General features: G+C 42.0%; 1 protein-coding gene across 4 annotated transcripts in view; it reads right to left on the bottom strand.

Moving 5' to 3' along the window:
- Positions 1-15,241, bottom strand: part of NUP58 (nucleoporin 58) — an 85,972-nt gene that overhangs the window by 51,333 nt on the left and 19,398 nt on the right. For all 4 annotated transcript variants that reach the window (XM_056561776.1, XM_056561779.1, XM_056561778.1 and 1 more), the window contains exons 3-8: positions 13,890-14,027; positions 10,428-10,565; positions 8,699-8,800; positions 4,263-4,287; positions 4,103-4,168; positions 729-903 (exon numbers count right to left, since the gene is read on the bottom strand). In XM_056561776.1, coding sequence (XP_056417751.1) covers positions 729-903; positions 4,103-4,168; positions 4,263-4,287; positions 8,699-8,800; positions 10,428-10,565; positions 13,890-14,027 — 644 coding nt within the window. The remainder of the gene's footprint in view (positions 1-728; positions 904-4,102; positions 4,169-4,262; positions 4,288-8,698; positions 8,801-10,427; positions 10,566-13,889; positions 14,028-15,241) is intronic.

The raw sequence follows: 15,241 nt of genomic DNA, 5'->3' as shown, positions 1-15,241 counted from the left end.
TATATATATATATTTATATATATATATTTATATATATTTATCTATCTCAACTGGCTGCAGAAAGTAAGACAGATTTGTAAATTACTTCTATTAAAAAATCTTAATCCTTTCAGTAATTATGAGCTACTGAAGCCGAGGAGTTGTTCTTTTCTGTCTAAGTGCTCTCTGATGACAACTGTCTCGGGAACCGTCCAGAGTAGAAGCAAATCCCCATAGCAAACTTCTACTCTGTGCAGTTCCCGAGACAAGCAGAGATGTCAGCAGAGAGTACTGTTTCCAGACAGATAAGAACAACTCAACTTCAGCAGCTGATAATTATTGAAGCCAGTTGATATATATTAAAACAGTTTTTTTCCTGGAACACCCCTTTAATATAGAACACAAGTCACATTTGAATAAAACACATTTATGTTTTCACACATACAGTATACAGCTTGAAAACCCCAGTACAGCTAATAGCTAAAACACCTGCGCTGCATCCAAAAGGTCCATTTGTTCATGGTGGCCTCACTTCCTGAAGACCCCAACCTCCGAATTGTATTTGACCTGTGTGTGGAGTGAGCACTGGGGGAGCCTGCTGCAGCCGTGTCTATATGATCCCACAAAGTAAAGTTTATTGGGTCCTGCCTGATTTTTAATGGGGTTATTCATCCTGGAAAAAAATAATGATGTCCTTTCTAGTGGATAAGCCATAACCATGTAAAGCCATGTAAATATATATTAAATACCTGAGCAGTTTCAATTTTAAGTTTGTCAATAGCCAAAGTATTTCTTTGAAGGCCACTGGACGCCACAGACAGGAGTTGTTTCAGAGCTTTGATGTCTTCCTGTACTTTATCCATGGCTTTCGAGGACATTCTGCTGATCTCCTCTTGCACTTGCTTCTGCTCCTTCACAAACTTTCTGCACATGAATACAGACATGACTTGATCAGTATAGGAGAGGTCAACTTTGTAGGTCAGTGTTTTCCAACCAGTGTGCCTCCAGCTGTTGCAAAACTAAACTCCCAGCATGTCCGGACAGTCTTCGGCTGTCCGGGAATGCTGGGAGTTGTAGTTTTGCAACAGCTGGAGGCACACTGGTTGGGAAACACTGTTGTAGGGTAACATGCAGTTGAGCTTCACAGGGCCTGGACTGCAAGTCACCAAAATACATTTGACCTTAGCTGAGAATTCGAGGTCAAAGCAGTAGGGGTCATTTATACTCTGGTTTTCTACATTTTTTGGATTTAAAATTATTTTTATTTTAACCTCTCCCTACACATTTATTTCAAAAGTAGAAGTGCCTTTAAGTAAAACTGTCAGCTTTCTCCCCAGCACTAACCAGAGGTACTGGCTGGTAGTGCGGGGACGCTGATCAGTTTGATGCTTACCTTGCCCGGATCCGCCGTGCCATTGAGCCTTAATCTTCTATTTTTGGGATATGCTAATGAGGTGCTAACTGGCACTCTGACGTCAGTGCCGCCTGGCTCATCAATATTCCTCCCCTCTCTCCATTACAGAGCGGGGATAAGAGGGAGAGGCGGAGGGAGGGGAGGAATATTGATGAGCTGGGCTGCGCTGCGGCACTGACATCAGAGTGCCAGTTAGCAACTCATTAGCATATCCTGAAAATAGAAGATTAGGGCCGAATGGTGCAGTGGATCTGGGCACGGTAAGCATCGAACTGATCAGCGTCCCCCGCACTACCAGCCAGTACTGCTGGTTAGTGCGGGGGAAGAAAGCTGCCAGTTTTCCTTTAAAGGGGTACTCTGCTGCACACATCTTATCGAAAAGGATAGGGGGATAAGATGTTAGATTGCGAGGGTCCCGACGCTGGGGACCCCCGCGATCTCCGGGCCGGCACCTCTGTAATTTGGGGCACGGTGTGACAATGCAGGTCACCACGCCCCCTCCATTCAAGTCTATGGGAGGAAGTGTGACAGCTATGTACAAGCCATCACGCCCCCCTCCCATAGACATGAATGGCGTGACGTCACAAACGCAGAAGCTGCAAGCTTCCGTATTCCGGATGCCACAGCTGCCAGCCTGGAAATCGCGGGGGTCCCCAGTAGTGGGACCCCCGCGATCTAACATCTTATCCCCTATCCTTTGGGTTTGGTGCACCGTGCACCACTTTCTGCAGTGGAGCTGAATTTTACTATTTGTGCATATTAAATTTAGAAGTGTTTTTTTGCACAGACCTACACCACCTAATAGGACAGGTACACGTGCCAGAGCACAACGCTTAAACCAATCTCTGCAGCTCACCGGTTTCTTTAGTGGTGCAGAATTTGTCAACTCTGTGCACCATTTTGGTAAATTTTGAGGAACTGTAAAAAATACACCAAGCAAAAGGGGAAAAATCTATAATACCTCACACTAACTTTGAGGGGGGGGGGTCGATGAGGGGCGTGGCTTATTTCTCCCTGTGCAGACCTGCTTCCTCTGCCTTCACTCCCCCCCAGCTGTAGCTTCGGAGAGCTGAGGGGAGGAGGCACGTCTGCACGGGGAGATGCATGCGGCACTCACAGGGGAGTATGGAGCGGGCTCCGGATTCCTGCCCGCTCCATACTCTGCAGCCCCCGGCTGTTCTCAGTAGCCGGGGGCCGCCGCTAATAGCCAGCATGCGGCGATCGCTGCGGCTGGCTATTAACCCTTTAGATCGCCGCTGTCAAAGCTGACAGCGGCGTCTAAAGGGACATGTGAAGGCTCCCTGGTGGGAGCGCGATCGCGGGGGGAGATCCACTATGGAGGTAGCCGGAGGGCTTACCTCTGCTTCCTCCTGTCCCGGCTCTGTCATTGATAGATCCTGGCTGGACTAGGCTCTATCAATGGATCACAGAGCACACAGATTAATAGAGTTCAATAGAATCTATTCATCTGTCTGAGGAATCTAATGATTCCTCATAAGTCTAATAAAGTGTAAAAAAAAAAAAAAAAAAAAAAAGTTTTAAAAAAAGTTTGCAAGACACATTAACCTAGTGGTCTTCAAACTGTGCCCCTCCAGATGTTACAAAACTACAATTCCCAGCATGCCAGGACAGCCGTTGGCTGTCCGGGCATGCTGGGAGTTGTAGTTTGACAACATCTGGAGGGCCACAGTTTGAAGACCGCTGCAATAACCCCTTCCATGTTAAAAGTTCACATCACCCCCTTTTCCTATATAAAAACATGTAAACATAATAAAAATAAACATATTTGGTATCGCTTCGTGCGTAATTGTACAAACTATTAAAATATAACATTATGTATTCCGTACGGTAAATGTAAAAAAAAATACCAAACCACAGATTTGCAGAATATCCCAGAAAATAAAGTTAAAAAGCGATAAAAAAAGTCAGATCAATACCAAAATGGTACCGATACAAAAAACAGATTATGGCGCAAAAATGAGCCCTCATACAGCCTGGTATGCGGGGAAAAAAAAAAAGCTACAGGGGTTAAAAAATGGCAATTAAAAAAATTTGAAAACGTTCAGAATTCGTAAAACATGACGTAAACGATACAAATCTGGTATCGCTGTAATCAGGCGCCTAAAGTATAAAACTAACATGTTATCTGACCACAAGGTAAATGGCGCAGAAAAGAAAAACCACCAAATCTGCAAAATTATCTTTTACTATTTCAATTTCACTTTCCTTTATATATATATATGTATTTTTTTGGGGGGTTCAGAGAATTTGTTATTGAAAAATTAAAAGGTATCATTATAGTAGGTGGTTATAGCTATTATAGGGCGAGGAGGAAAAAATCAGAGCGTAAAAGCGAAAATTGGCCGGACAAGTGGATCGTCATGAGGGACAAGTAGATTTTGCTCCATTTTAGTCCCGTGGACAAGTAGTTTTTTATAAAATTTCCACACCCCTGAAAACAGAGTTGATTTCTTCCAAAAACAGCACCACCCCTGTCCTCAGGTTGTGTGGCATTGCAGCTCAGTTGCATTGAAGTGAATGAAGCCAAGTTGTAATACCACATACAACCTGAGGACAAGTGTGGTGCTGTTTTAGAAAGAAATTAGCTATTTTTCCTTCTCCTGGATAACCCCCTTTAACATAGTGTAAAAGTGTTGACATATGGCAACTATACAGATTAAAAAGAATTTTAGTTACCACTATACTTACTGAAAATTTTCCACATCTAGACAGATTAATTGAGGTAGATTTTCATCCTTAAGTGCTTTACTGTCCCTACAAGAAACACAAAGATTAAAGATTTAAAAAGGTGTTTATTTCATTATAACTTAAATAATGTACAATAAAAACCAAAGACAATAAAACTTACTCTGGTCTGGTTCCTGTTTTGTCGCCTGAAAATGAAAACAATGACAAATTAGGTAATATTCTTTATAAAATAAACCATAATGCTGTCTGTTTATCATATCAGATCTTCAGGTTGCGCCCTTCATGATAACTATGGTATTCATGCTGCAAAAAAAACCATCAGCTCCTCACATTTTGATCTCTTGGTGTGCTCATTCATAACAATCAGTCTGAACCAGCAGACTAAAGCGGGACTGGACGACCATCTCATGTTTATACTGTAAGCTGCTGAAGAAGGGTCCTAAGGTGGACATGAAACACGTCCAATCCCCCTTGTTTTTACCAGTATTACCTCTGCATACCTGTTTATACATCTGATACACTAGAGTGTGGGCTCAGAATCCCTCATCTGGTGACCCGTTCATTTCGCACCTACGTTCCACAAAAATGCCGCTGCGGACATCGTTCCAAGTGTAAGCACCTGCAGCTGCCCAGCAATTACTAACATCTTAAAATGGGTACTCGGATGGAAATTATTATTATTATTATTTATTTTTATTATCAACTAGTGCCAGTAAGTTAAAACAGATTTGTGAATTATTTCTATTAAAAAATCTTAATCCTTTCAGTACTTATTAGCGTCTGTATACTACAGAGGAAGTTCTTTTCTTTTTGAATTTCTTTCCTGTCTGACCACAGTGCTCTCTGCTGACAACTCTGTCCGTGTCAGCAACTGTCCAGAGCAGGAGAAAATCCCCATAGCAAACCTATGCTGCTCTGGACAGTTCCTAAAATGGACAGAGGTGTCAGCAGAGAGCACTGTGCTCAGACAGAAAAGAAATCCAAAATGAAAAGAATTTCCTCTGTAGTATTCAGCAGCTGATAAGTACTGGAAGGATTAAGATTTTTTTAATAGAAGTAATTTACAAATCTGTTTGATAAAAAAAATTCCACCGGAGTACCCCTTCAACCCCTTAAGGACTCAGGGTTTTTCAGTTTTTGCACTTTAGTTTTTTCCTCCTTACCTTTTAAAAATCATAACCCTTTCAATTTTCAACCTAAAAATCCATATTATGGCTTATTTTTTGCGTCGCCAATTCTACTTTGCAGTGACAGTCATTTTACCCAAAAATGCACGGCGAAACGGAAAAAAAAAAAATCATTGTGCGACAAAATCGAAGAAAAAACGCCATTTTGTAACTTTTGGGGGCTTCCGTTTCTACACAGTGCATATTTCGGTAAAAATTACACCTTATTATTCTGTAGGTCCATACGGTTAAAATGATACCCTACTTATATAGGTTTGATTTTGTCGTACTTCTGGAAAAAATCATAACTACATGCAGGAAAATTTATACGTTTAAAAATGTCATCTTCTGACCCCTATAACTTTTTTATTTTTCCACGTACATGGCGGTATGAGGACTCATTTCTTGCGCCGTGATCTGAAGTTTTTATCGGTATGATTTTTGTTTTGATCGGACTTTTTGATCTCTTTTTATTAATTTTTTAATGGTATAAAAAGTGACCAAAATACGCTTTTTTGGACTTTGGAATTTTTTTGTGCGTACGCCATTGACCATGCGGTTTAATTAATGATATATTTTTATAGTTCGGACATTTACGCACGCGGCGATACCACATATGTTTATTTTTATTTTTTTTATGGGAAAAGGGGGGTGATTCAAACTTTTATTAGGGAAGGGGTTAAATGACCTTTATTAACACTTTTTTTTTTGCAGTGTTATAGCTCCCATAGGGACCTATAACACTGCACACACTGATCTCCTATGCTGATCACTGGCGTGTATTAACACACCTGTGATCAGCATTATCGGCGCTTGACTGCTTCTGCCTGGATCTCAAGCACGGAGCAGTCATTCGCCGATCGGACACGGAGGAGGCAGGTAAGGGCCCTCCCGGTGTCCTGTAAGCTGTTTGGGATGCCGCGATTTCACCACGGCGGTCCCGAACAGCCCGACTGAGCAGCCGGGTCACTTTCACTTTAGAAGCGTCGGTCAGCTTTGACCGCCGCTTCTAAAGGGTTAATACCGCACATCGCCGCGATCGGCGATGTGTGGTATTAGCTGCGGGTCCCGGCCGTTGATGAGCGCCGATACAGACGCGATATGATGCGGGATCGCGGCGCGATCCCGCTTCATATCGAGGGAGCCGGCGCAGGACGTAAATATACGTCCTGCGTCGTTAAGGGGTTAAGGCTGCATACACTACTGAGTCCACCATCCGAGCACTGACAGGATTATGGCAGCCCTGTCTTTTCAAAGAGTACTACAAGATTATTCTGAGACGGTCCTGTAACAGAGCGGTACGGGTGAGTGGTGCAGTGCACAGATACTGACTGTGTATAACTAACTATACCCGTCACTAACCTTGCCTGTCTCTGATACAGACGGTGCTACAAGTAACATATGCTACCAACATATGCTACTATCAGTTGAAATAATCTACTACCTTACTGACAGTATATATATATATATATATATATATATAGATAGATAGAGTAGTGCTTCCCAACCAGTGTGCCTCCAGCTATTGTAAAACTACAACTCCCAGCATGCCCGGTTCAGCCTCAAAAAGCAAGCATGCATGCCTATTAAAGGGAATATGTCACCATTTTATTTTCTTAATTAATAAAATTATTCTATCAATATAAAGCATTTCATTTATGTATTTAGTTTTAGGACAATGTAGTGTTAATGTTATTTATTAATAAAGTGTGTACTGGGGGCTGCCATTACTGTAGCCTCTTTGTGGGGTGTCACTTCACAACACCTACACAGTTGATTTATGGCAGGCACAGGGCATAAGAAAGTTAAAAGGGCACTGTCATGAACTTTTTTTTTATATGTTGTAGTACTTATGTACTACAACATATTTCTAATATACTTCAATTATTTATTGGGTGGTTAAAATATTGTATTTTGCTTTTGAAATCTGGCCACTAGGGGTCTCCCAACTAGTGGCCGGCTGCAGCCTGCTGTGACGTCACAGCTGAATTCGGACAGATCCCGGCAGGGCATCAGTCCGAATTCAGTCAGGCTGCGCTCGCTCCCTGCCTGTCAGACAGGCGGGAGTGAGCGCTGTGAACGCCAGCCTTGCACGCCGGCCCACGCCTCCCAGCATATATGCACGGTAGCGCACACTGAATCCCAGTGCTGCGCTGCTGCTGCCTCAGGACGCATGTGTCATGTACTTGGGTATGTCTGATCTGAGGTCTTATAGGGAAATATTTTGGGGGGGGGCTCCATTTCTTTCACCACTACAACTCCCAGCATGCCCTGACAGCCAATATCTGGAGGTACACTGTTTAGGAAAACAATCATGGCCTGTATAGATAAAATAAGGGTGTATAGATGAGCTAAGGGCGGCAGTCGGCCCCAGCAGGCATCAGTGACGTTGCGCCTGCTGGCGAAGTCTGCCAGGTAAGTGAGCACACTACCAGGTAAACAAAAAGACATTTCTAAGATAGTTAAAAAAAAAATTAAAGGCAGGGAAGGGGTTAGGGATAGATGGGCAATAGGCAGGGACAGAAAGAAAAAACAACAATAATAATAATAATAATAATAATAATAATAAGGATGGTGGGAGCTACTCTTTAAGACTGACTGCTTACTGCACATGTGCATAGCACAGGCTAGGTAAAATGAAAGGGGGAGCCAGCACCTGAGGAGAAGTGACCTAACAAGAGATATCTAGCTTGTTCTTTACCACTCTTCAGACACCAACAAAATGGTGACAGTGGAATTGAAAAAAAAAAAAGCTACAAAACCCTCTCCCTCCCCCTCCTTTTGCACATAGACAGAGGAAGAAGGTAGACTGGCGAGATCTAATTTGCAGCAGCCAGACAAGCTGCTTGCTTATACCAGATTCCTCATGTTATCTCCCTCTGCTAATCAACAGTGGGAGATATGACATTACATTTTTCATATTTTGTTTACAATTTTATTTATTTTTTTTATTTCCAAAAATATTTTAGAAAGGTGAAAAAATTATTTAATAAATAAAAAATAAAAATAAATCACATTTGGTGACACATTCCCTTTAAGTGGAGGGAGCAGGAGGGATATGTACAATGTTTGCCAGTGACATCAGGAATAAAGACCCCAGCCTGTTACCGGCCTCTCTCCCTACGTACAGCCTCCAGTTATCACCTCTCTTATCAAGGACAGAGTGTGTGGGGGAGATTTATCAAAACCTGTCCAGAGGAAAAGTTTCCCAGTTGCCCATAGCAACCAATCAGATCGCTTCTTTCATTTTTAACAAGGCCTTTGCAAAATGAAAGAAGCGATCCGATTGGTTGCTATGGGCAACTTTTCCTTTGCACAGGTTTTGATAAATCTCCCCCCCCATGTGTGCTCCTGAATGTCACTGAGCAGTTGCACAGCTAAATCCACCATGTCTAAATTAGACCATTTGCCACTCCTTGACTGTACTCACTTTTCTTGTCAGAAGAACTACTGAAGTCTATTCCACCAAGCCCTTCATTGGTTGTAGTCTGTATAGAAGGAGCAGCCAACCCCAAAGGATTCTGTCCAAGACCTGCAGTTAAAATATAAATATAGGATATTTAAGTTGGTCTGTTTCAATAGTCATATTCATTAATTATATAGACTTGTCAGCCAAAGGAGGCTGCATCCCATGCACCGGCACCATCTCTCTTCTGCGCATGCACTGGTTCAGATCTAGCTGCAGGAAGATAAAACATAAGATCTGAACCTGTGTCTGCACAGAAGGGACGTGAAACTGATGCACATACTTATTTAAGATACACCCAGTAGTCAGATAAGGCAATTAGAGCTGAGCGAACTTACAGTAAATTCGATTCGTCACGAACTTCTCGGCTCAGCAGTTGATGACTTATCCTGCGTAAATTAGTTCAGCCTTCAGGTGCTCCGGTGGGCTGGAAAAGGTGGATACAGTCCTAGGAAAGAGTCTCCTAGGAATGTATCCACCTTTTCCAGTCCACGGGTGCACCGGAAAGCTGAACTAATTTATGCAGGAAAAGTCATCAACTGCCGAGCCGAGAAGTTCGTGACGAATCGAATTTACTGTAAGTTCGCTCATCTCTAAAGGCGATGTAATCCATGGCGTCCTGGCTGGCACATTTAGTTAATTAACCCCTTCAGCGCCGATATATCAAAGTTTAAAGGGGTACTCCACTGTAAAACATTTTTTTTAAATCAACTGATGACAGGAAGTTAAACAGATTTGTAAATTACTTCTATTAAAAAATCGTAATCCTTCTAGTACTTATAAGCTTCTGTATGCTCCACAGGAAGCTCTTTTCCTTTTTGAATTTCTTTTCTGTCTGACCGCAGTGCTCTCTGCTGACACCTCTGTCCATGTCAGGAATTATCCAGAGCAGGAGAGGTTTGCTATGGGGATTTGCTCCTACTCTGGACAGTTCCTAAATGGCCAGAGGTGTCAGCAGAGAGCACTGAGGTCAGACAAAAGGAAATTAAAAAAGAAAAGAACTTCCTGTGGAGCATACAGAAGCTTATAAGTACTAGAAGGATTAAGATTTTTTAATAGAAGTAATTTACAAATCTGTTTAACTTTCTGGCACCAGTTGATTTAAACAAAAATGTTTTCCAGGGGAGTTCCCCCTTAAAAAGTTATACAAATTAGGCTTTGAAGCCCACAGGGCGTTCCCCTCAGCTTCTGAAGTCCAGCACAGCTTGAATTATTTATGGGTTAGTCCAGTGTTTCCCAACCAGGGTGCCTTCAGCTGTTGCAAAACACCACCACCCAGCATGCCAGGACAGCGGAAGCCAGTGTTTCCCAACCAGTGTGCCTCCAGCTGTTGCAAAACTACAACTCCCAGCATGCCCGGATAGCCAAAGGCTGTCCGGGCACGCTGGTAGTTGTAGTTTTGCAACAGCTGGAGGCACACTGGTTGGGAAACACTGGCTTAGTCACTCAGGGTCAAAATCCCTATACAGCCATGCCCTTTTAAAAAACCCGCTTACAGGTCCACTTAAAATTGCAGAAGACAGGGACCACAGTCCCTCCATTTATTCTTGTCCATGCAAATATGTCAGGTACGGGTGTTCAGCCCTAATGCTTTCACCAATGTTCACATTCATTGACTTGTTTAAATTGCACAAAAACCATATTTGTGTTTTGCTATTGCAAGGTAAAAGTTAGGAAAGCAAATCACAATTACCTGTAGATACCGCACTTGCATTCTGAAATGGCGATGCGGTCAGCCCAGCTAGCGTTCCAAGTGACAAACCAGTAGTCGATACAGAAGTAGTTGTAGCAGCAGGTGTGGATGTACCCAAATTCAAAGAAAATCCAGTTCCTTTATGAGAAAGGAAAGAAAAACAAAACTATGATCACCTACATCTGTATAAGTTTTTATATATATATATATATATATATATATATATATATATATATATATATATATATATATATATATATATATATATATATATATATATATATATACCCTAGAGAATGTACATCCTGCGCTTCATACCCAGTGTGTCCCAGCTGCTCTCCGCCTATTCGGTAGATGTCCAGCATTGAAGGAGATCTCCAGGAAAAAAAAAATGTAATAAAAATAAAAAAAACAACATCCCCTATCCACAGGGGATAGGAGAGCAGACACGAACTCCATTGATTCCTACGGGAGCGACAAAAATACCAGAGTACAGGTCTCGGGCATCATCGTTGCTACCATAGAAATGAATGGATCATGTGCAGTCTACTGGAAGACGACACTCTCTCCTCAATGAAGAGTGCCAGGGTCCCATCACTGTGATCGCAGGGGCCCGAGCGATCCGATCCCCAGCGATCAGCTACTTATCCTCTATCCTGTGGATCGAAATTTTCCTTTAAATGGGTACTCATTAAAATAAATTTTTGCTATTTTTTGCTTGCGGTAAATAAATATTTCTAATACACTTTGGTTAAAAAAAATAAAATAAAAATGAGTTTTTCTATGTTTTATTTGTGCTTAAAAAAAAGCTGAAGAGCACATTTCCCATTTCTTATACACAGACTAAGGACCGAAGCCCAAACACAGGAAGTGCAGCCTGGAGTGCTGAGGAGTGTGTGTCCAGCCTCATCCAATCATAGCTCCTCTCACACTTAACTGCCATATGCAGTTGGTTGGACCCCAACCCCTCAGCACTCCAGGCTGCACTTCCTGTGTTTGGGCTTCGGTCCTAAGTCTGTGTATAAGAAATTGGAAATGTGCTCTTCAGCTTTTTAAAGCACAAATAAAACTTCATTTTTTTTAAACCAAGTATATTAGAAATATTTTTTATTTACCATAAGGAGTGCAATGGCAAAAATAAATTTTAATGAGAGTTAAGAAACCACGCTCAAAGTCGATCGCAGTGTCTAATGACCCGAAAATCGGTTGCCAGTAGGGACCACCACGGCAAAATTGTGGGGTCCCGTCAGCTTAGAGGATGGGCAGAGGGTTCCTACCTGTCTGTCAGATCGGTGCTCCATCTCTGCAGGCAGCCTCAGCAGCCTGTACTAATGGAGCGCTGATAGCACAGATCTATGCTATGCTATGGCACAGCACTGTTCAGTGTATGCAATCAAAAGAGTGCATGTAATGTAAAAATAGTAAATAAAATGTATAAAATAAATAAATATATAAATATATATATATATATATATATATATATATATATATATATATATATATATATATATATATATATGTTTCTAAAAGGTTAATGAGCTCCTCCCCTAACTGAAGTTTATATTACCGGTCTTTCCCATTATTTTTAAATAAAATAATGTAAATCAAAATAAACAAACATATGTAAGTTTGGCCTTGAGCACGATGTGACTAATCGATTATTGGAGACAGTGGAGTAGCGATGACACGGTGGTTGCCAACATGCCTGATGAAAGGACCCAAGAAGTCTTGAAAGCTTGCAATCTATAATCTCTCCATTAGTCAATAAAAGGCATCATCGCTACTTCACTCATTTCCTATATTTCTAAGGCTAACACGGTAGAAAACCCTTATCTTATCAAAATCAATGATAACGGTTTTCATTGTCAATAATTATTGTCTCTGACGATTAGTTGTTTTAGCCCTTCTCTTTCTAAGGCCTAATATACAGTGAATGTCTGAAGGTATAAATTAATGAGATTACTTTTTGTACTCCACTGTCTTCTAGTGTAGAGAATATGGAAGCCGTCATATTACAATATACAATGCGCTATTGACATGGATAAACTGAACTACAAATGGAGTTATGAGCTATTGGAAGGTGAGAATCAGTACGAGATACAGTAGTTAGACCCCAATAATCAGTAAGTGACAGCATTTTCTAGCAATATTCTTGCCTGCAAGAAATAACCGTCAAACTCTGCTTTTGAGACGAGAATATTTAAAGGGGTACTCCGCTGCTCAGCGTTTGGAACAAACGATTCCGAACGCTGGAGCCGGGAGCACGCCCTGTCCCATAGACTTGCATTGAGGGGGCGTGGTGTGATGTCATGAGGGGGCAGGGCTATGACGTCACTTGCTCCCAGCGCCGGCTCCAGCGTTCGGAACAGTTTGTTCCAAACGCTGAGCAGCAGATTACCCCTTTAAAGGGGTGCTCTGCCCCTAGACGAGGGCTGTGGAGTCGGTAGATAAATGTTCCGACTCCGGAGTTTTTGTACTTCCGACTCTGACTCCTCTGTATTAATATGCGAATGTATTTTATACATTCCTTGAAGGAAAGAAAGGTAACATACATGTCATTACCACAGGACTACTGGCTGGGAAGCCAACAGTCTACTGTATTGAACAGTTTGTGTGCTGATCTGCTGCTGAAGATAGGGCAGTGGGAGGATCCAGGAAGGGGCATTTATTATAAAACAAGATTTCCCTAGTAGAATCCCATAGTCATGTTTAAAGGGGCACTCCGCCCCTAGTCATCTTATCCCCTATCAAAAGGATAGGGGATAAGATGTCAGATCGCCGGGGTCCCGCTGCTGGGGACCCCTGGGATCGCCGCTGCGGCACCACGCTTTCATTACTACACAGAGCGATCGCTCTGTGCATAATGACGGGCGATACAGGGGACGGAGCAGCATGATGTCATGGCTCTGCCCCTCATGACATAAGGCATGGTATATGGCAGGGGGCGTGATGACAAGCCCCCTCCCATAGACTTGTATTGTGGGGGCGGGGTGTGACATCACGAGGGGCGGAGCCATGATTTAACGATGCTCCGGCCCCTGTATCGCCAGTCAATTATAACTTTTTGTGAATTGGGACATTTAAACTTGCTTTTTTTTTATTCCAATCTAAATTTAGTAGGAGTCGGTGCATTGTTTGCCGACTCCGACTCCAAGTACCCAAAATTTCGCCCGACTCCACAGCCCTGCCCTAGACATCTTATCCCCTATCCAAAGGATAGGGGATAAGATGTCTGATTGCGGGGGCCCCGCAGCTGGGTGTGGGCAGCAGGGGGTAATGACACACCCCCTCATGACATCATGACCCCTGTTGCCCGCTCCAAACCGTTCCGAACGCTGAAGCCAGGAGCTTGTGACGTTAGAAAATAAGTCTACCTGATACATTTTCAGAGGAATAATCTTCATGACAACAGCACTAAAATTCATAAATTCTCAACTATAAAGCAGGCCTGGTCTCTCCTACCTGTTGCTGGGGTAGCTGAGAGGGAAAACCCAGTAGTTGAGGTAGTTGCAACAGGCAGAGTGAAAGGTGTAGCCGATCCTGCAGGTTTCCCAAAATTTAAGCTAAAGCCGGGGTTTGCTGTTGCGGTTGTTGTTGCGGCTGTAAATAAAAACAGGATATTTTTGGTGATTTTCAGTGGGAGGAGGGCACATATAAATGAATGGCATATAAGACTGCTGCCACTAGGAGGTAACAGTAAGCAAAGGACATTGTTAGTTCTTCCTGCACAGACCATACACCTTTCCTTTAGACCAGTGTTTCCCAATCAGGGTGCCTCTAGCTTTTGCAAAACTACAACTTCCAGCATGCCCGGGCATGCTGGTAGTTGTAGTTTTGCAACAGCGGATTGGGAAGGCAGCAAGACAGCATCTCCTCCTACACAGACAATAAGATAAAACTGACCAGTGTCTGCAGTAAATGGTTAAAGGGGTATTCCCGTGGAAAACTTTTTTTTTATTTTTTTAAATCAACTGGTGCCAGAAAGTTAAACAGATTTGTAAATTACTTCTATTTAAAAATCTTAATCCTTCCAATACATTTTAGGGGCTGTATACTACAAAGGAAATCTTTTCTTTTTGGATTTCTCTTCTGTTACGACCACAGTGCTCTCTGCTGACCTCTGCTGTCCATTTTAGGAACTGTCCAGAGCAGCATATGTTTGCTATAGGGATTTTCTCCTGCTCTGGTAAGTTCCAAAAATGGACAGAGATGTCAGCAGAGAGCACTGAGGTCATGACATCAGAGTAATCCAAAAAGAAAAGCATTTCTTCTGTAGTATACAGACCCTAAAAAGTACTGAAAGGATTAAGATTTTTTAATAGAAGTAATTTACAAATCTGTTTAAATTTTTCACGCCAGTTGATTTAAAAAAATAAAATAAAAAAGTTTTCCACGAGAGTATCCCTTTAAGACCTGTGAAGAAAGAGTTAATTTTATTTTTGCTTATCCTCACCTCTAAGTGGCAGTAGCCTATGCCATAATGCCATATACCAGCCTAAACCATAGTCTTGTGTCCCCCCCCCCTATGACAAAAGCAAGAAAGATCAACATAACATATGTACAATTAATTTATATACTAAAATATACAAGTAACAGCAATGAAAAAACCTAAAACCTTAGTACCACAGTATGCAGGTAAACCATATAAGGAGAAATGCCAAATAAATACAATAGCGCCTACAAAAAAATACGTCCCGCCGCCCCCCAAAAATAAAATATCCAACAACAATATTACAATAATAATGGTGTACACTGTATGGCATAAAGACATGACAGCTTATTAATAAAAACAATATTACCAGAACACAAAAGAA

Source organism: Hyla sarda, chromosome 2, assembly GCF_029499605.1.
Source record: "Hyla sarda isolate aHylSar1 chromosome 2, aHylSar1.hap1, whole genome shotgun sequence".
Lineage (NCBI taxonomy): Eukaryota > Metazoa > Chordata > Amphibia > Anura > Hylidae > Hyla > Hyla sarda.
Note: the sequence above shows the minus strand (reverse complement) of the source record. Positions and strands in the feature narration are given on the sequence as shown.